The 22,793-nt window shown below is 42.2% G+C and overlaps 1 protein-coding gene across 2 annotated transcripts in view; it reads left to right on the forward strand.

Annotated features, from left to right (window-relative positions):
- The window catches only part of LRP6 (LDL receptor related protein 6), a 150,874-nt gene that overhangs the window by 59,361 nt on the left and 68,720 nt on the right, over positions 1-22,793 (forward strand). For both annotated transcript variants that reach the window (XM_040345378.1, XM_040345377.1), the window contains exons 5-7: positions 4,876-5,007; positions 16,615-17,011; positions 18,800-18,971. In XM_040345378.1, the coding sequence (XP_040201312.1) occupies positions 4,876-5,007; positions 16,615-17,011; positions 18,800-18,971 (701 nt within the window). The remainder of the gene's footprint in view (positions 1-4,875; positions 5,008-16,614; positions 17,012-18,799; positions 18,972-22,793) is intronic.

A 22,793-nucleotide genomic window follows, 5' to 3' on the forward strand; every position in this document is an offset into this window, starting at 1 on the left:
AACACAGTGTGCCTCGTCACTTTGCAGAATGTCACAATAAATCTACTGAGGGCCTAAGGGTTTGGGTTCTAGAACAAAGTTCCAGTAAATTCTCGGAAGCCGAAAGATTTCATCGACTTTGCGAGAGAGCGACTTATTGGATTTATTCTTTAGATACACTCAAACCCGGAGGCATTAACAAAGAACTAGAAATATCAAACAATATTGTAAGAACTCTCATATCAATCTTTGTCACATAACTTTTTAGACACCAATCTGACTTTTTTTTCTTTTAGCTGTAATAAGAATTTCTGATATCCTCTTATCACATATATATAATCCCCCCCCCCCCCCACTATTAATGTAATGAAATTGGCCCTTCCCCTTCTCCCCCCTTCCTTTATTCTTCTACCCCTTCCCCTAATATTATATTTAAATTAATCCTTCATATCATTATCAATTTTTAAAAATATATATACATAGATATATGTCTATTAATTTATTTATATATAAAAAACATTTTTCTTGCATTCATATTTCACTTCTTTATATATAAAAAAAGAGCATCTTGTTACTTTTTAGAACCCAAACCTTTTCCCTGTATTTTAATTTTATATTTATATTCCATTTTTTTTTTTTTTTTTTTAAATAACTTCTACGGGTCTTGTCTTAGTGTATTTCCTATACCTTTCCTGGGTACCATAGTGCATATTTTACCATTATTCATCATTGTCTAACATGTGCCATTACTAATGTGAATCTCTCAATTTGTTGAGTGTATTTACATTTTATCACCATTAGCTGGCAACACCACGCAGGCATATAAAAACAGGCTGTTTACAGCCATTACACTTAGCTTGAAAAAGGTGCGCGCTGTGATCCTCTGTAGGTCGCAGCGCATACATCGAAACGCGTTGCATTCTGGTCCACGGCGGTGACGTCATCCCCCACAGGCCGTTTGCGTTCCAGCAGGATCCATTGTTTGCGCTCCAGCCCTCAGTCTGGTGCCGCAGAGACTTATCCGAAAACCGCTTGTCGGCGAACCAGGCACACGCTCTACCATTAGCAGCATAAGCACAGCGAATGGATTCCACAGCTACAAGGGACTACAGATTGCGGTTGTGAACTGACTGTCACCAGGACCTCATCTACATGCCTGCATACTACTACTATGCGAGTGCTTTGATGTTACTTTTATATTTTAAGTCTGCAGTTTTTCTAAGTGGCGCCTGCTTTTTTCTGTTATATGTTTTGGAGTCTGGCTTCGGCTCCCCACGCAAGGCTGCCCAGAATAAAAGGACTGCTCTCTCACTCCAGAGCTATATTGCTCAAAGGACTTTTTTTAAAGGAAAAATATTAATACTTCTGTTAGCACGTGCCATTATTGTATATATTGTTTAACCACTTAAGGACCGCCTCCTGCAGATATACGTCGTCAGAATGGCATGGCTGGGCACAAGCACGTACCTGTACGTCCTCTTTAATTGCCCAGCCTTGGGTCACGGGCGCTTGCCTGCGACCTGGTCCAAAGCTCAGTGACCACAGGACCCGCGGACCTGATCGCCGCCAGAGTCCCGCGATTGGTCCCTGGAGCTGAAGAACGGGGAGAGCTGTGTGTAAACACGGCTTCCCCGTTCTTCACAGTGGCAGCTCCATTGATCGTGTGTTCCCTAATATAGGGAAACACGATCAATGACGTCACACGTCCAGCCCCGCCCCCCTACAGTTAGAAAAACATGAGGTCAGACATAACCCCTACAGCGCCGCCTAGTGGTTAACTCCCAAACTGCAATTGTAATTTTCACAGTAAACAATGCATTTTTATAGCATTTTTTGTTGTGAAAATGACAATGGTCCCAAAAATGTGTCAAAATTGTCCGATGTGTCCGCCATAATGTCGCAGTCACAAAAAAAATCGCCGATCGGTGCCATTAATAGTAAAATGTTTTTTATTGCATTTTTATAAAAAAAAAAAATATCTCCTATTTTGTAAACACTATAAATTTTGCCCAAACCAATCAATAAACGCTTATTGCGATTATTATTTTTTTATTATTAAAAATATAGGTAGAAGAATACGTATCGGCCTAAACTGAGGGAAAAAAAAGTTTTTTTATATATTTTTGGGAGGTATTTATTATAGCAAAAAGTAAAAAATATTGCATTTTTTTCAAAATTGCCGCTCTATTTTTGTTTATAGCGTAAAAAATAAAAACTGCAGAGGTGATCAAATACCACCAAAAGAAAGCTCTATTTGTGGGAAAAAAGGACGCCAATTTTGTTTGGGAGCCACATCGCAGGACCGTGCAATTGTCAGTTAAAACGACGCAGTGCCAAATCGCAAAAACTGGCCAGGTCCTTTACCTGCATAAAGGTCCGGGTCTTAAGTGGTTAACTGTAAGGAGTTATTCTTGCTGGTAGTTAAGATGATTTAATATTTGCAAACAAAATGGAGGTTTCCCGTTTAGAATAATAAGCTGTCAGGTTGGTAAAACAGTGATATCGTACAGTTTATAGCAGGGGTGCCCAACCAGTGGCCTGCGCAGCCCTCTAATGTGGCCCGCGCAGCATTCTGATGTGCCCCGCGACCTCCTGTTCTGGAATGCAATAGAATACTATTTTTATTAAAGGTAAATTGTATTACTAAAATCACATTGCATATATGGGCATATCTGTTCTGCAATGGTTACTAGTTCACCTCTAAGGAGAGGCAGATGTAAATGGAATTGTGTCCGTTTACAAACGCCTACCTCCAATCCCATCCGAAAAAAAAGAGTAGAGTGGGTTCTATAGAATAGAGTGGGCTGCCATCCACCCGCTTCGTTCATTGTGGCCCACGACCAGTTACCAAGTCGCTTTGGCAGCCCTCGCTCTTCAAAAGGTTGGGCACCCCTGGTTTATAGTGTACAATTGCAAAACAATGGGATAAAGAAATATTCCTGGTTACTGTGAAATTGTATGAATGCATCAATACAGTGCATGTCATCTCAGCTTGCAGAATAACCTAAATTATTAATTTATCCTAAATGGAAAACTCTCTAGATAGATTTTTACTCCAAAAGCATTTTATTAAAATTTGATAAAAAAAAAAAAATATTCTCCACCCTGATTACTGTCTTTTGCATTTACCAGGGAAGTAAACCAGGGTAAATTTGCACAGTGGGGACTTAATAGACATTGAAAGAAGTATGGAAAAAGCTTTTTTGGCCAAACTTATTTTCAGGGTCACAGAAGGCCACTTACTTTAGCTCTCCTGTGACCCTGAATCCGCCCACAATGGGCTAAAGCCAGCAGTCAGAGCGTCTCCAGCCTCTGGAAATATCCTGATTATATTGTCGGGATTCACCCAGCTGCCTGATTGACAGTTGGCTCAGGCTCCTGGCTGAGTGCTAAAGCCAGTTGTGCCCACCCCGTCTTAAAGTATAACTAAAGGCAAAACTGAGTGCAGAGGAAGTAGGAAACTTGACGTTTTTTATTACTTTCTCTGCCCCTGTTAGGAAAATTGCCTTCTCTCTATTTGTCCTGCTTACCATTATTGAAAGTAAAAGATAATCCCAAATTGTTGGTTGTCCCCAGGAAAGTAATAGAGGGTAAATCTTCCAATTGGGGACAGTAGTTCTGGTGACCTGTGGGTCCCCAAGGAATTCCCTTAAATTTTCAGGGATTTCCTCTCACTTCATGTTTGGCTATGGGGCAGGAAGTTGAGGGAAATCTTTGTAATGGGACACACATGATTGGGGGAAAAAAAAAATATTGTCCTACTTTTTAGGCCTGGTGCTTCACTGAGTGCTGGTGGGTTGTGGTGGGGACAAAGCAGAGAGCAGTGCCTGGCAGTCACTGCCCTTGGTTATGAGAAGACAAAGAACTGAGCGATCGGCTGTCATATGATTACTCTGTTCTAAGGCTTAGAGCTGGCAGGAACAGCTGCAGCATTGAATCAATGCTGCACCATGGAGGGGAGTTGGGTATGTATGTTTTTATTTTATACCCTATACATCTCCATTAACCCCCTCCTGCCTGCTGTATGGACTAATATGCTGAGTGGCTTTTTCGTTCTGGGATAATGTTCTATAATGTTGCCCCAGTCTCTCCGCCTGACAAGCTAAAACTGAAAATGGTTTTTATCTTCAAAATTTTTGGTCTCTTTCATTTATCATAGAATAAAAAAAGGCTGTGATTTAAATATCTTCAACGGCTCCATTTTGTATGATAAAAATGTTATTTGGGTACAGTGTTGTATGACCGTGCAATTGTCATTCAAAGTGTGACAGCGCTGGATATTGGCCTGGGCAAAAAGGGGGTGAAAGTGCCCAGTATTGAAGCTGTTAAACTTGACAGTTTCTAATTTTCCTTTCTAGCCAAGACTAAAAAGTTTTTTAAATTTGCTACGTACAAAAACCTGCCTGTCTATAAAAGAGATTTTCCTCTTTCACACAGATCCTCTTTGCTGTGCAAAGACTACTTTTAAAAATGCATTGGTTTTTAGTTTGTTTTTGTAGGCCAGTGAGTCGCACAAGAATCGCACCACATTCCTGTGCACATCACCTGCGATGTCTTGGTGCATTTGGACCCATACATTTTGTATATAGCTCTAATCGCATCTGCACCAAAGTGTTGCAAGACCCTTTCCCCCGCACCTGAATCGCATCACGTGGGTAGTCGCGCTCATGCAATGCGATTCTGGAAATCGCACTGCATTTTGCAATCTGTTTCAGGGTGTCCACTGACACCTTCAGCAGATCGCATGGACGCCGTGTGATTGCAGCGCAGTAAAAGCACAGAATTCACTGCATTTCCCGCATTGCATAAGTGAACCAGGGCTGAACGTGAAAATCGTGTTCACAAATTTTATCTCATCACTGTCTCTGATTACATTTGTTTTTTTTGTTTTTTTAGCTACCAATCAATGTGCTGGTCACAATGGTGGCTGTTCTCATCTGTGTCTGATGTCACCAGCAGAGCCTTTCTATCAGTGCGCCTGCCCCACAGGTGTGCGTCTCAAGGATGATGGGAAGACCTGCATGCATAGTAAGTGGAACTAGATCTTCCTTTTTTTTTAAAAACGCATGAGGTTGGTTTATTTGTGAAAATTACATAAATTGTATTTCCTTTTACAAATTTCAGAAAAGCTCTCTCTAGTTTTGAAACTGGGGGATTTTTTTTTTTCTTGTCATTTTCTTCCTTGTTTCTTCCCATGTGGGCCTTTGTTACCTTGCTGTTGTAGCAAAAAAGAAAAAAAAATCTTTAATTCTTATTCCCTGAAACGTCATCAGTCTTGTAAAATTCTTGCAGGAACAGCTGCTGGTGTTTAGTTTATACTGATGTAGGAATACCCCCAAAACTATATCTCTCACACACGGCACCAACATTGTTCTGCCTGAAAATAAATAAATGTGTACATGTGAGGAGGGATTAGACCTTACCTCATCAGGCAGATTTGACAACATTTATTGACATATTAGGAATATTTTGGCTCATAAAAGAAAAAGGTCTTTCTCTGTTCTTGCAGCATTTTAACCACCTAAGGACCGCCTCATGTACATATACGTCAGCAGAATGGCACAGGCAGGCACATCAACGTGTATATATACGTGCCCTGCTTGACGTGGGTCGGGGGTCCGATCGGGACCCCCCCCGTACATGCGGCGGTCCCCGTGGCTTCAGGAGCGATCCGGGACGACGGCGCGGCTATTCGTTTATAGCCGCTCCGTCGCGATCGCTCCCCGGAGCTGAAGAACGGGGAGAGCCGTGTGTAAACACGGCTTCCCCGTGCTTCACTGTGTCGGCGCATCGATCGCGTCATTCCCTTTATAGGGAAGACACGATCGATGACGTCATTCCTACAGCCACACCCCCCTACACTAGTAAACACACACAAAGTAAACCCTAACTCCTACAGCGCCCCCTGTGGTTAACTCCCAAACTGCAACTGTCATTTTCACAATAAAGAATGCAATTTAAATGCATTTTTTGCTGTGAAAATGAGAATTGTCCCAAAAATGTGTCAAAATTGTCCGAAGTGTCCGCCATAATGTCGCAGTCACGAAAAAAATCGCTGATCGCCGCCATTAGTAGTAAAAAAAAAAAATGCAAAAAAACTATCCTCTATTTTGTAAACACTATAAATTTTGCGCAAACCAACCGATAAATGATTATTGCGATTTTTTTTTTTTACCAAAAATAGGTAGAAGAATACGTATCGCCCTAAACTGAGGGAAAAAAAATGTTATATATGTTTTTGGGGGATATTTATTATAGCAAAAAGTAAAAAATATAGAATTTTTTTCAAAATTGTCGCTCTAATTTTGTTTATAGCGCAAAAAATAAAAACTGCAGAGGTGATCAAATACCACCAAAAGAAAGCTCTATTTGTGGGGAAAAAAAGACGCCAATTTTGTTTGGGAGCCACGTCGCACGACCGTGCAATTGTCTGTTAAAGCAACGCAGTCCCGAACTGTAAAAACCCCTTGGGTTCTTTAGGCAGCATTTTGGTCCGGGGCTTAAGTGGTTAAAGAAACAAGACATGGGGAAACCTGCTTGTATTTTCCCAGACAATACTTCGTTTTAGGTGGGCCTGTCCTCTTACTGTCGGGGGACAGTATGTGCATACATTTGTTTCTATGCTGTAAACACTATGGTAATACATACCAGCTGTGTATCTGGGGAGGGGTTAATATTGATACCACCTGGGTGATGTGTGTAAGTGGGGGGGACCAGTTAGCATAGTGGCACAGCCCTGCGCAGTCGGATAACAATCACTTCACAGCTGTTCACGGCTGCCTTTTGTCTGGCTCCTCTCACGCAACTGCAGCTGCCTCCGCTATTAGTCAGCAACAGCAAAATTGCAGGTATTTACAGGGCAACGTCACACAGTGGTAAATCTGTCCGCTGACTACCACCTGTAGTCTTCAGGTCTCTGCCACTTTTCTAGAGATGCATGTGTCACCTCCCGGAGCCCCTTTGGGCTGTCCTCCTCAGCTCAGTCTGAATCTCCCTCCCTTGTCTGCCACTGGAATGTTGGACCAGCCCCTAGATAAACATTGAGGAATGTTTCTATGTGGGCCCCATGTTTGTGTAAGGGGGGGTTGGGGTGCCTAAATACAGTCATTCCCAGAGACTTTGCAGAGGAGGAAGCAGTTGTCACCAGACTAAACAGTTTCTAGCCCTGGATCTGGTTCCTTGTGTCTGATGAGCAGGGCTAAAATGTTTTTTTTTTTTTTTTATATATGAGCCCTGCATGTTGTCCTTTGAGAGACTTCAGAAAGCTTTAATTATTAATTTTACTGCTGTGGTCTTTGCAAATCTTTGTGCATGGAATGCCGATTTTTAATGTTTTTCACAATGTAGAGCAAGTTCTTTGTTGGCGTACCTCACATATGTTTTTTCTAATCTAAAATAAAGCTCACAGTATTTGTTATGCCCTGTTCACCTTGCGAAGGTAGTGATGATTTTAAACCTGATATATATTTTTTTTCTTTACATGAACCAAAGATCAAGAATTTATTGATTATTCTGAATGTAACATAATAGAGATTGAGAAATTATCTTTACAATACATTCTTTTAGCTCGCAGAATATTTTGTGGCATATAGGATCCTATATGTGCATGTAGACCTATATATCTTTATTTTATTTTTTTTTAAAGATTTTTATTGCAGTTTTATGACATACAGACATAAAGCAAAAGGCACAAACAAACTTCAACACCGATAACGGAATGCTCCTAATCCAGCATTTAATGGAAATCCAGGCAGTGTGCAATAATATGTGAATGAGGGGTTAACTGCTTAAGGACCACCGCACGATCATTTACGTTGACAGAATGGCACGGTTGGGCAAATGGGCGTACAGGTACGTCCCCTTTGTCGCCGTGTGGTCACGCCAGCGCGCTCGCAACCTCTGTGACCATGCCCACCTGACCGGCAGATTCAATGTCGGTGTCCCACGATCGTGTCATGGAGCTGAAGAACAGGGAGACGTCAGTGTAAACACATCTAGGGCTGCAACTAACGATTATTTTCATAATCGATTAGTTGGCCGATTGTTTCAATTAATCGATTTAATCGGATAATAGCCTTAAAAAAAGTTTTTGTTGTTGTTGGGCAGATTACAAAACGCAAATTGCCGCAAAAACACATTATATGCTTTTCTGCAGCTTCTCCATTGAAGTATATTGAACCAAAAAAAATAAAAAAATAGCAGCGTTTTGCGTTAAGTCCTTGCCCTTTGCTAATATGCAGCAGCTGAAAAAAAATCATGGATGTGAACGTGTCCCATAGGAAAACATGTAAATTACTGTAGTGTGTTTCTGCAAAAAGCACCTAAAACAGAGGTGTGACCCAGCCAGGCCTGAGATGTTTAGTAACATAATGGGGGTTAAAAAAAGGAACAAAAAGAGCAAATAATCACTACTGCAAGGGGTTCATTTTTTTTACTGTAGGACAGTGAAAGTAATATTTACAGTAGCGATTTCCTTTTTTGTACTATAAAGGGCTACTTTTGTTTTTTTAACCCTATTATGTTACTGTCCGATTAATCGATTATGAAAATTGTAATCGATTTAATTTCATAATCGATTAGTTGTCGATTAATCGATTAGTTGTTTCGGCCCTAAACACAACATCTCCCAGTTCTTCCTAGTGACATGTCACTGATCGAATGCTCCCTCATCGGGATCAGTGACGTGTCACTCATAGCCACGCCCCCGAACAGTTAGAATCACTCACTAGGACTCAACCCCTTCAGCGCCCCCTACAGGTTAACACCTTCACTGCCCGTGTAATTTTTACAGTAATCGGTGCATTTTTACAGCTCTGATCGCTGTAAAAAATTAGAATGGTGTCAAAAGTGTCCAATGTGTCCGCCATAATATAGCAGTCATTATAAAAATCGCTGATCGCTGCCATTACTACTACTACAAAAAAAATGCTATAAAACTATCCCCTATTTTGTAGACGCTATAACTTTAGCGCAAACCAATCGATAAACGCTTATTGCGTTTTTTTTTTTTTTACCAAAAATATGTAGAATACATATCCACCTAAACTGAGGAAAATTTTTTTTTTTTTATATATTTTTTTTGGGCATATTTATTATACCAAAAAGTAAAAAATATTGCATTTTGTTTTTTCAAAATTGTCGCTCTATTTTAAAAAAATAAAAACCGCAGAGTTGATCAAATACCACCAAAAGAAAGCTCTATTTGTGGGGGGAAAAGACGTCAATTTTGTTTGGGAGCCACATCGCATGACCGCGCAATTGTCAGTTAAAGCGATAGTGCTGAATCGCAAAAAGTGGCTTGTTCTTTGGCCAGCCAAATGGTCCGGTGGTTAAAAACCCCAGAACCAGCGCAAAGTGAAAGCATAATTGCTAACAACAACTGGAGTAATTAAACGGGTGAATTTTGGTAAGGAGCAGCACGTTGTATAAAATAAAATGAATATTTAAAAATCAATACTAAATTGATTCACCACTTAAGGACCAAGCCTGTTTTTCAGACTCTGTGTTTACTAGATAAAAACAATTTATTTATTTTTTTGATAGAAAATTACTTGAAACCCCAAACGTTATACATTTTTTTTTTTTTTTTCCCCCAACACCCTAGAGAATAAAATGGCGGTCATTGCAATACTTTGTCACATCGTATTTGTGCAGCAGTCATACAAGCGCACTTTTTTTTTATATTGTGAAAGATCATGTTACACCGAGTAAATTGATACCCAACATGTCAGGCTTCAAAATTGCGCCCGCTCGTGGAATGGCGTCAAACTTTTACCCTCCATAGGCGACGTTTAAAAAATTCTATAGGCTGCGTGTTTTGAGTTAGAGGAGGGCTAGAATTATTTCTCTCGCTCTAACGATCGCGGCGATACCTCACATGTGGTTTTCTAATTTTTTACATGCATTCGCTTCGGCACGTGAGCTCGTCGTGATGGGGCACTTAAAAAAAAAAAAAAAAATTGATTTTAAAACTTATTTTTTAAAAATTGGGTCGCTTTTATTCCTATTACAAGGAATGTAAACATCCTTTGTAATAGAAAAAAAAGACAGGTCCTCTTGGCGTTTTGACGTCGCTTCCGCCTTGCAATGGTATGGAGATGGGTGGGTGCCATCTTGCCCTCACTCATATCTATACCAAGGAAGGCGAAGGACCCGATTGCCTCCGCCTTATCGAAGGCTCCGGTAGCGGCGGGAAGAGGGGGCCCCCTCTCCCACCGCTGATAACAGTGATCTTGCAGCGAATCCGCCACAGAGACCACCATTATCGTAAATAGGACCACCCAGTGAAAAGATGGATACCTCATTTGTGGCAGCAGCTGCTGCCATTACCGAGATATCCATCTTTAAAGTGCCAACGTATATATACAGTGGGCGGACTTCAAGTGCAATAAAGTGCAAAAGTGATTTCAACTGAGCACCAGCATATAATTGTATAATAACGTGTATTAAAAGTCCAAACACAAAATAAGTTGGTGACTATTCAAACAATGTATCAAATTCTTCAGATAGTGTACACAATCTACAAATCCCTGCTGGACAGTAGGTAAATTTGACCGAAATATCTTCCATCACCTGTCACGCATCCTACTCGCCAGTCTTCCATGACCCCTATTACAGGTATTCATAAAGAGCATATGGGTATATCCAGCAAGAGTTGTGCACAATCCCAATGATGATCCCAGTGTTTTACCGACCTCCAGGACACGCACACCAAATTAATCCAGATCGTTTGAGCACGTTCCCAGAGAAAAAACAATTTGAAGGGAGTTGTCCAATGGTTGGTGGGAAAAATGTAAAAGAAAGGGCTTCCATAGTGAAGTATGTCAGTTTTATTCCAAAAAAAAACTGGTAAAAATTGCAAATTCTTTCAGCTTAAAAAATCCATGTGCATAGAAACGCAGTGGAGTGTTCCAGCTGCGCTTCAAAAACGGCAGAAATGATGTATCGCAATCAAGCACCCAAGGGTCACTATTTCCACTATTGAACTTATATTGTGTTTTGGACTTTTTATATACACACATTATCATACTAATATGTTGGTGCTCAGTTATAATCACTTTTGCATGTTTGCACTTTATTTTGTATTTTATTTAATTTAGTATTGATTTCTACTTATTCAATGTGCAATAATAAACTAGATATTACATCTACCAGTGGATATAAACATTAACAGAGGCTTAAGCAATATGTTTTTTTTTTTTGTTTTTTTTTTAAACATCCTGGGCATAACAGAAGTTTCTGTTTAATACAACACTCACGAGGTGAACCCCTGTCATGGTAGTACAGGGGAGATGGTTGGTGGGCTAGCCAGTCATCTGCCCCATATTTTATGGAACGCTTTAGACCTCATACGAATGTCAAAGGTAAGTTTCTTATATAGAGGCAGGGAATCGTTGACAAGTTTCAGCCACATGTTCTGTATTGGGGTCTGACCCTTTCCACGTCAGCGGGAGGGACTTCCTTGCCTAGAAATAGAGGATGCAAAGTAGTCTCTTGGCCTGAGGCTGGAAAGCAGCAAATATGCCCAGCAGACAGTTTTTAGGGTGCACTTTTTTTTGGCAAACCCAGTGCAGAAGATATGAAGAAGCCTATGTCAAAGGGGGGATAGTCCCATTTTATACAGTCTTGCCTAGCGGGTGAGGTGTGAATGATGGAGAATGTTTAGTTGCATCACCCTGTCCCTCGAGGAGATGAGAAGGTTTTGAATGTATCACAGAACTTGGACCAATCCTCTTCTGTGGTAGAGATATCAAAAGGGGCCCACCTCTCTTGAGCCCTCCAAAACCTAGGGTTAGTGCCGGTCATGAGTGGAGTAATACGTGAATATAAGTTTCGTCTGTTTTTCCAGATCAGGTGTCTTAATAGGACTGAGCAGAGCATGTCTGAGTTGGAAATGGTAAAATAGGTATGTCGATGGGATGTCAAAGTCTGTCTGAAGTTGAGAAAAGGATTTAAAACCCTGGGGGGGTATATAGATGACATAGGTATTTCACTCCCTTTGATGTCCATCTAAGTAGGTCAGGTATAGAACATAACTCCTTAAGGTTAGGGTTGAACCACAAGGGACTGTTGGGGGAGGTCTGTCAAGAATCAGTGGAGATTTTTGCAACTACAGTTTGGAATAGGGCGAGAGGGAGGTTTGGATTATCAACATGCCCGGTCCAGGTGGTGTGCATCCCCTATAGACAATGTTGTGGAGTGTCTCCAATGAGGAAACTATGGCTCCCTCAGTTGTAGAGGTATTATCAGAGTTAAGGTGGAGCCAATCATGAATGTTAACCAGCTGGGATGCTAGGTAGGGAATGCCAGACCTGCCATATGTGAGGGGAGGCACAGTGTTTCTAGTGCAACTCTAGGGGACTGCCCGTTCCAAAGGAATGCAATACAGATGTAGTCAATGCTTTTAAAAATAGATTTGGGAATTTTGGACGGTGAATTGACCATAACATACAGCAGTTTAGGTAAGTAAATCATTTTAAGAACATTGGCTCTCCCCATTAGATCCAGGGGCAGATCTTTCCACTGTTTGGTCTGTGTCTGTAGTTCTACCAGTAGGGGGCGTAGATTATTGACAATATACAAGGATAGTGGTAACTGAACTATAACCACTAGATATCTAAAAGAGGTAGGGACTTGCAGTTTAGAGTTCAAGGAAATTGAGTACAATTTGATCTAGTGGAAATAGGGTAGATTTATCCCAGTTCACCCGGAATCCGGAATAGTCATCAAACGTGTTGACTTCAGACAAGATATGTATGAGGGTCCGCTAGATAGACTAGAGTATCGTTTGCATAGAGAGATATACGCACTTCAATGTTATTTATGGGAAAACCCTTAATCAGAGAGCTACGGATCCTTACAGCAAAGGGGCTCCATAGCCAAAGTAAACAGGAGGGTCGATGAGGGACACCCCTGCCTGGTGCCTCTAGTAATCAGAAGGGCTCAGTGACCTGAGAGTTGATTCTCAGCCGGGCAAGCTAATGTGTAGAGTAGCCGTATCCACGCAATGCGTCTAGGGCCAAACCCATACAGTTGCAATACCCAAAATAGATAAGGCCACTCGACACCATTGAAGGCTTTACATGCGTCTAGTGACACAATCGCACGTGTAGAAGTACAGTCGTGGGGATAGGTCAAATTGTGGAACAATCTACGAATATTCATTCTGGTTGAACGCCCTGGTATAAATTCTCCTTGATCACTCCCAACCAATTTCGCAATAACCCCATTCAGACGATTAGCCAGGATCTTGGCCTGAATTTTACCATCCACATTAATGAGAGGGCTAGATCTATAAGAGTCACATTTGAGTGGATCTTTCTGGGGCTTGTGTATCAAAATAATTAAAGCCTAGGAGGGAGCACTCCATCTTTCCCGGCCTCATATGTATTAAGTATGATGGGACTCATGAGGTGTCGAAATTGTGCATACATACCATTCAGCTGGAAAGCCCTCCAAGACGGCGTCTTATGAGTCGGGAGCTGCGAAATTGCTAGGGAGAGCTCCTTAACAGAAAAAAGTTTGTCCAATTCAGTCCGGTCTTGGTCAAAGTCTAAAGCACCGTCTGGGTCAAGTAGTTGTCCAAATGGGCATCAGAGTAGTGGGCCCTAGTAGTGTATAAATCACGATGGAAGACAAGGCAGGTGTCTGTTATCTCCTGAGGGACATCGCTAACCGTGTCTTGAGAAGTTGGAATCCTAGGAATAGAGATGGGTATACTGTTTGGCCTAGTTAGATATGCAAGTAGACAACCAGCCTTTTTGCCGAACGTCTTCTAAGTGACATTGAGCATAAGTTTTTTTTTTTTTTGTTTGTAAGGTCAAAGAGGCGGAGCTTATATTCTCTATGAAGCCATGAGGTACGGGTAGCCGGATCAGGATTCACAGCATATGCTGCTTCTGCAGCTACCATCTTACTTTCTAGATCCTCAGTGCACTGCTGGGTGCAGAAGTAATGGATATAAAGGTGCCTCGTAGCACGGGCTTAGAACCCTCCCAGGCAGTTGAGAACCCAACAGTGCCCTGATTCGTACGCCAGTGATCCACAATGTTCTTCCTGCAGTCATTCTGTACCATCTCATCCTCCAACCAATGGGAGTTCAGCCGCCAGACAAAAGTGCTTGAGTTTGGCAGGAGGAGGGGATCCACAGAAATGGGGGCATGATCAGACACCCCTCGGGGAAAGTTGGAAGCCACATGCACAATAGGGAGTACTTCAACAGTAGAGAATGCCATATCTATAGGTGACGTAGGTGACGTAGTCTGGAAGGCGTCAGAGTGGAAAAACAAACTCTGCTGCTCTGGGTACTTTCACAGCTCAGTAAGACCATACACCTGGGTCCAGTCAATAAATGAGGGGTAGGGTCTACCCCCACCCCCCCAAGCGTTCCATGTGGCAAGATCTAGAACAGCATTAAAGTCTCCAAAATAGAGCGGGGAGCTCGGGTTTCTAGACGGCAGCATCAGGGATAAATTGGAAAGTAGGTCTGAGGAAAATGTATGTTCACTAGTGTAAATACTAATGAATCTTCCTTTTGGGTCAGTTTTTAATCCACATGATTTCAGCTGGGAGGGATTTTGCTAGTAGGATAGAAACCCCATGGGAGTAGTTGGTATGTGTAGCCAGCCATGGGCGTTTAAGGGACCACAGTTTTGCAATAGGAGCATAAAAAATGGCAGCAGAAAAAAAACGTAGACATCCAGCCAGTCCCAACAACTAAAACCTGAGAGGGGCCAAAAATGAAAGGGGGTGGGGGGACCTAAAATCCCCCCTCTACTGGAGGTAGTGGGTCTAGAGAGGCTCTCTGTAAGGGCAGAGGTTCCATCTGGCAGGATATAACAGTAACCTGTAAAAGAAGTCACAAACACTGGTAGTCCTATAAGGCAAGGCAGGGATTAGGACAGGTGTTATAGACTATAATGGCACCTGACGGCAAAGAAGGGGTGGGTGCAGTCCTCAGGTAATCTGTAGCAATGGAGTGTAGGAGGCAAAAGGAAGGATATGGTGACCCACAGGTGCTCAAGCTTGCTTCAGGAGAGATGAGTAGTGAGGCAAAGAGGAAGAAAAACTGAGTACAGCATCAGTTGCTGCGGCGTCTAGGTTGTTGCCCAAAACAAGCGGCTATCCAGGCCATAGCATCCTTGAGACAAGTGCAGAAGTGAGCTTTACCATCATGGATGATCTGCAGCTTAGCAGGGAAGAACATTTTATATGGCAGGCCTTCAGCGCGGTGTTTCACAGCAGAAAAGGATATGTGCTGGCGTTGAACTTCAGCCGAGAAATCCGGATATATGGAGATATTATTACCATTAAACTTGAATTGGCCCTTTTCTCAAGCAAAGCGCAGGATGGTGACTTTGTCTTTAATTGATTTTTGCTAACAGGGATCTTGGGTGGGGTGTTTCAATGTGCACGATCAAGCACAAAGGCATGGGTCCACACCTCCATCCCAAAAACATATCGCAACCAGGAGTGAACGAATCCTTCAGGGCGAGCTCCCTCTGAACGCTCAGGTAACCCCTCAAAGCGGAGATTGTTCCTGCGAAAGAGGTTCTCTAAATCCTCAGTTTTGGCTCTGATGGACACCAGCTCATCGGTAGCCGTGTGCATAGTGGCAGCAAAGGAGTGTACTGTGTCCTCCAGGAATCTGGTACGTTTTTCGCCCCCCTCAAGTTTTTGCACATCTTGTTTCAATTGGAAAAAATCAATATGGATGCTTTCCATCTGAGCTGTAAGGAAGACCTTGCAGTCTTTTATAGCTAGCATGATTTCACTCACGCTTGATGTGGAGAGCTGTGCTGAGTTGGGAGAGGGCTGCAGCATGGCTTCAGTCTTGGCTGAGGGATAAGCACCATCTTGCCTGCGATACTTTGTCAGTTGTTCCGCTGCTGACTGGGGTGTCGATGGCCCATATTTATTTACCATCATGCCTGCCTCGGGATCCCGCCATCTTTAGGAAGGATTCGGTGCCTTTTGGGAAAGGCTCGGACATAGGATGTCTGTAGAGCCAGAGCTACAGATCTAAGCAGCCACACTCATTGGGTCTACAGGGGGCATGGCTTGTATTCATTTTCACTTGCAGTTGGGGCAAAGGCTGGGGGTATACACATGCTGTCATTGCAAAGATGAATCCCCCCTGTCACATTGGTGGGCAGTGCTGCAAATGAATGAGACCTATTCATGTTGATGGGGTTGTGCTGCAGTAGCAAGCCGAGCGCAAGCCGTTTTTGTCACGCATTATTCCTATTGAATAAAGCCTGTTAGCTGTCAGGAAAAGCATTCGAGAGGTGGAAGTATCATCTCCTACACTCCTGTCAGTCACCCCCTTGCTACTCTGTAAAAGCGGTCCACCTACAATTGCTTTTCACAGATGACGCATGTGTAAGGAAGCACTAAGAGTGAAAGATTCTTTTTTTTTTTTTTTCACAAGAAAAGGAGTGAAAGATTCTTAAACCCTAACTGTTGGGTGTATTTTTGGAATTCTACGAAAGTATCTAATGGTAAATATGCTACAAAAGCACTGAAGCCCCTCTGTTAGTTGCTGTAACAACTGCAAAGTAATTGTTTAGTAAGCAGAAGTGTAAAATGTTTTTTTTATAGTACCATAATTTGTCTCTTAATGTGATTGATTTTCAGGCGCTACAGAGCTGCTGCTACTTGCCCGGCGGACAGATCTCCGGCGAATATCCTTGGACACCCCTGACTTTACTGATATTGTGCTCCCTCTGGATGACATCCGCCATGCCATCGCCATAGACTATGACCCAGTGGATGGTTATATATACTGGACAGATGATGAGGTGCGAGCCATTCGACGGGCTCAGGTTGATGGTTCCTCCAGTCAGTTCATTGTTGTCTCTCAAGTATCTCACCCTGATGGAATCGCTGTGGACTGGGTGGCTCGGAACTTGTACTGGACAGACACGGGAACTGATCGCATCGAGGTGACGCGGTTAAATGGAACTATGCGCAAAATTTTAATATCTGAAGATCTTGATGAACCGAGAGCTATAGTCTTGGATCCAACAAATGGGTGAGTCTCTGTTTTTTTCCTTGAGTATTTTAGTGTAAAGTGAATCTGAACTGCCCTGGATACAGCCTTAAGATAACTAGCTGAAGCACTTGTAAGAACTATTTTAGTCTACAAGCCCCATTTAGTCCGACTCTCTGTGCTTGGGACCACAACTTCTTTACAGATTCAAGGCCCATCCTCTGCTCTGCCAAATAAGAGTGCCCTTGCTGGCTTCTGAAGCACTGGCATTTGACAGTTGAAAGACAAAATGGCGCTTGGAGCTGAAAAGGGGTGCATGCATTCTGGGCTTAGATTCTGTCACTGACAGTGTCTGTGGAAGGGCCCACAAACTGATGCATCTACAGCCTCTTTGTTGCAACTGACATCGTAATACCCCTTGTTGTAGCCTAGGGAGAGCAGTGATGTCACCCCCTCAGTTGTGGGGCCGTGCTAGGCCCTAGACCCAGAGCACTGTAAGGGGGGGGGCAGTCACATACTCCCCTATACGTGGAAGCACTTTTTGTGCTGACTTGGATAGAAGAAAGAGCTGCAGGGGATTGCTGGAGAGGTGGTTATCAGTGGGTCAGAGGGGGTCCTTTTCATAGACATTGTCACTTTGCAGAATTAGGGCAATTTTACTACTTGCTGGGCAGCACAATTGCATTTTCAGCCATGGTCTGATTCAATTAAATAACAATTGCCTGTGAGCTTTACAGATCTAATTCACTGTATGATCTGGTTAAGCACCGTTTTCAAAAGTTTAGGACTTAAAGGGGGTTGTAAAGGTTTGTTTATTTTCTAAATAGGTTCCTTTAAGCTAGTGCATTGTTGGTTCACTTACCTTTTCCTTCGATTTCCCTTCTAAATGTTTTTTTTTTTCTTTGTCTTTTTATTTCTCACTTCCTGTTTCTCCTCGGTAAGCTTGCCCCCATTATCTGAGCCGTTCTGACTGGGGGGGGGGGGGGGGGGCTGAGTCAGCGTGCTTGCCTCCTCTCTTGGGACTACATCCCTGCATGGAGATGCTGTGAACACTCTCTCCTCATTGGACAGATTGATAGCCGCAGGAGCGAGGGGTAGGGCCAAGTCAGACTGTCTTTGTCAATGGAGGCAGCAGTGGGACTCGGTTGCGAGCCTGCATGGGTGCCCCTATGGAAAACGGCACTCTGTGGGGCACCCGATTGAAGAGGAAGGAGCCAGGAGCACTGGTGGGCCCTGCTCAAAGAAATTGGTTCATAATTGCCTCTTAAGCTGGCCATAGATGGTTTGAATCATCTGTGCTAGTTTAGCAGGAACCAGCTGAGATTTGAACCATATATAGGCAGACTAATTGTACCCAAGTTGATTAAACCATCAGCTTGGGTGCAACCAGCCTGACATATTTTACATGCTCCCTGCGCTCCTCTGCCAGGGAACACAATGGCTTTAAAGGGATTCCCCCATCAACACTGATGGGGTGGGGGTGGGGGGTGGTTGTGTGTATCAAGTGAAAATGGCATCATCCATGGTCTGCATGTGGCTGCAGGAAAGATGATTGATAAATGAAAATAAGAGAGCTTAAAGAAAATGAATGCAGCCCTCACATTTAAGAATTGGTAATCTTGGTATAATGCTTGATTGATTGTTTTTTTTTTTTGTTTTTTTACCCATTCAAGTTGGCTGTAGGACAGTATTCCACTGAGACTCGGGCATGGACATATTCACACATTGTGAATTTTTTAAATTGATTGGGCCAATGCCCCTGTAACCATTGGAACGTTTTAAACATTTCCTAAAGCAGTCATCTTATACAACTTGTATTTTTTTCTACAGCTACATGTACTGGACCGACTGGGGAGAGAACCCAAAAATCGAACGTGCTGCAATGGATGGCTCCGATAGAGTGATTTTGGTGAACACCTCCCTAGGCTGGCCCAATGGTCTTGCCTTGGACTATGCAGAAGGGAAAATATACTGGGGAGATGCCAAGACAGACCAGATAGAGGTGGGTTATATTTCTGCATGGCTTGGATTGTCTATTGTCTGGTTCACTCCAGTACAGCATTGCAGCGCGGCTGTGTAAATATAATTTTATGAAGTTTCACTCCAATGTTAATGTATATAATTTCATATCCCAACAAGTGTCCAGACCTCCCCCACCTAGTGATTTTGATATAGACTGTTTTGCCCCTGAAAAACGATCATCTAATTCTAAATGTGATAATGGGTGTTTTTATCTTCTAGTTTGTTCTCAAGTCCTGTGAGTGGCTGATAAGCTGTATTGGATTGTAGCTTCTATATGAGCATACTGCTACCTATATAGTTATCTGATGATGTGCTATCATTCATCTGTATCAAACCTCTTTCATTGATGGAATGAGTGTCTGGGGCCCCAACATGACATTGTTGCAGCAAAGCTGCTTTTCTCAGGTGCTTTGTGTGACTATTGTAGACCAGGCTGGGCTTGGGAAAGCTCTAAGTTGCATAAAAAATATATTTTTATATACATATGCACACACATTTTTTTATTATGTCACTTTTCCCTCTAAGTACAGTAATTACTTTGTTGGTTCTCTGGCAGCTTCTGAGACATCGATAAGCTGACCGTGGTGGTTAATGGAACCCAGCAGGGGGGTTCAGAAGGAGGTCTTTGTTCCCCGTTTTATCTGGCAGCCGGCAGCAGACAGAACCAGACTGTCTCTACAGCAGTGACATTAATCTCACTCAGTTTTCTCAGAAAAGATGGCTGCCTCTCATTGTGGCACACCAGCGGGGTGTGGGAGGTGCAATTATTATAAACTACACATGAAGACTTGCTTAACCTCATGTCTGCCAGCCCTTGTAGCAGTGTTCATGGCTGTTCTATTGCAGATATATCCTCTGCTTCAATATGTAGTTTCCATATTCATGTCTGTATGAATTCACATTGTGTAAACCATTCTAAACATATCTAAAGGTACACTTTTGAAAATGTGCTTTCCAGATCTGTTTTCGTGCTGTAGAATTGTGAAAACCTAAGTAACAAAGCCAGTAGCTGCTGGGTCTTTATCCTCAAATATTCAGCCACATAGTGCTTGAAGGAAATATTCTCAAAGCAAAAAACCTACTCTAAATATTAATACCTACTCTAATAAATGCTCTGAGAATCCAATGGTGGTCTGCCTCATAGACTACATATGTGGGCAGTGACATAACTGTAAATATAGGTGCAGCTGTGGTGTCTCAGGAATCAGAGAATGACCTATTCCATATGAAGCGTCCCACAGGTAGTTTTAATGATAGATCACTTGTTAACCACTTTGGCTGGACGTTTTTACATTCACAGAGGGGATAGTTTAAAGCTCATGGCTGCATTGTGGGCATACAAAAGACCCCTAGGGGTTCAATAGACCCCTGATGTCTCAATAAAGAAGACTGTTGCCTTCCTAATGCTATTACACAGAGGGCTTGTGTAAAAAATAATTTGTGAATAGGTAAGGGTCCTAATATTAAAAGTCGGCAGCTGCAGTATATTTTTTCTGAAGGCGACTGAAGCTTCGCTTTAACTCTAACCTAATGACCTATAAAGGCCTTTAAAGCATTGCCTTTGGAGAATTTTAGGGAATGACATGTAAAGGCTTGCCTATGGAGAATTATAGGTAGTGGTACCATAGTTTTTCGCAATATTTTGGTATATGCAATTATAAAGGGTAAGTTCACCTTATTTAGGGTGGAATATGTAACGTGTTCCTGTAGCCTCTCCCTCTCGCTCTCTCCTCCCTGTGACAGCGAGCAGGCATCTTCTCTGGACACCCGCCCAACTGTCATTCATTAACAAAGTTATGGGAAACTACACGTACCAACAGCCTTCGCAGGTGTCTACTTGTAGGTTTCCGTGAACTACCATGGTGCTGTTGTTCGAACGAGCAGACACACTAACAAGTCTGCAGGAGTCTTGCATGGCATCTCCTGAAATAATTAACTTGACAGCTAGAAACCAGCGTCTAATGTCTGTTTAGCCATGTTTACATGCTGCATTTTGAGTCCTAAAATCGTTGGGGGGGATATGGGGAGATGCCCGACTGCTCCTAAGAACCCATACACACCATTAGATTTTCTGCAGATTTTTGTCTTCACATATACCAAAACCATATAATACGAGGTCAAACCTTAAAGGGGTTGTAAAGGTTTGTTTTTTATTATCTAAATGGGTTCCTTTAAGCTAGTGCATTGTTGGGTCACTTACATTTTCCTTCGATTTCCCTTCTAAAAGTTTTTTTTTTTCTTTGCCTGAATTTCTCACTTCCTGTTTCTCCTCAGTAAGCTTGCCCCCATTGGCTGGTGGTTAGTCAGCGTGCTCGCCTCCTCTCTTGGGACTACATCCCTGCAGGGAGACGCTGTAAGCACTATTTCAGACAAAGAAAAAATACATTTGGAAGGGAAATCTAAGGAAAAGTTTAGTGAACCAACGATGCACTAGCTTAAAGCTAAACCTATTTAGAAAATAAACAAACCTTTACAACCCCTTTAAGAGTTTAAATATGCATGCAATCAGGCCGGCGCTTGCACTACATGGTTTTGGTTTTACCAGCAGTACATGATGCCTTACAGTGCATATTTTTTAGCACTGATTACTGTAGTAATGTTACTGGTTTCCAAAAAAGTGTAAAAAATTTCTGTTAGGTGTCCGATCTGTGCTCCGCAATGTCTCGGTCCCGCTAAAAATCACTGATTGCCGCCATTACTAGTAAAGAAAATAAAATTTCCATTAAATCTATCCCCTATTTTGTAGACACGATAACTTTTTGCTCTAACCAATCAATATACGCTTATTGGGATTTTATTTTTTAGTAAAAATATGTAGCAGAATACATATTGGCCTAAATCGATGAATACGTTTTTTTGTTTTTTTGTTTTTTTACATTTCTTTTTGGGAATGTTTTATTGCAGTAAATCTTTTTTCAAAATTGTTGTGCTTATTTTGTTTATAGCGTAAAAAATAAAGACCGTAGAGGTTATCGCGTACCACAAAAAGAAGGCTCTATTTGTAGGAAAGAAATGACATCAATTTTGTTTGGGTAATGCGTTGCAAGATCGCACAATTGCCAGTTAAAGCAACGCAGTGCCGTATCGCAAGAAATGGCCTGGTCATTAAGGGGGTAAATCCTTCCGGGGCTGAAGGGGCTACGCAGTTATACTGAGATGATGCCTGCAAGCTACAGGCATCATTGTATTTTTTCCAGACCATGATTTCCTTGTATGTAGAAAATATCCTAGGGGTTAATTGTGCCTCTCCGAGCTCTACCATCCCACCAGCGAGCCCAGATTGAATCCAGCTATTCCACAGGCTTATCCTAGAGCTGATTGGCCCCAATCATCTCTACTGTATGAAAAACCGAAAGTGATAAGTATTTATTTAGTTTCGGTTTTGACGATTTACCGGCCTTTACAAGCAAGGGAAAGCTTTGGATCGATTCAAAGCTTCCAAGGGCAGAGGAGAGATCAGTTAAAGAGTACCTGTCACTGCCTATTGCTATCGCAGGGGATGTTTACATTTCTTGTGATAACAATAGTTAGAAGAGAAGGTTCGGGGCCACTCTGTGCAAAACGAGCTGCACAGTGGAGGTAAGTATGATATGTTATTTAAAAAATAAAAAAAAGCTTTAGTATCACTTTAATTATTTTCTAATTATATATATATATATATATATATTTTTTTTTTTAGCCAAAACTTTTGACCTGCCCAATCGGAGAAGGAAAATTTGCCTTTTTTTGGCCTCTGATATGAATTGCAGAAATCAGATTGAGGTTTGCTGTGTAGTAACCTGTGTTAAATTTTGGTGCAGGT

Source organism: Rana temporaria, chromosome 3 (genome assembly GCF_905171775.1).
Source record: "Rana temporaria chromosome 3, aRanTem1.1, whole genome shotgun sequence".
NCBI classification, from domain to species: domain Eukaryota; kingdom Metazoa; phylum Chordata; class Amphibia; order Anura; family Ranidae; genus Rana; species Rana temporaria.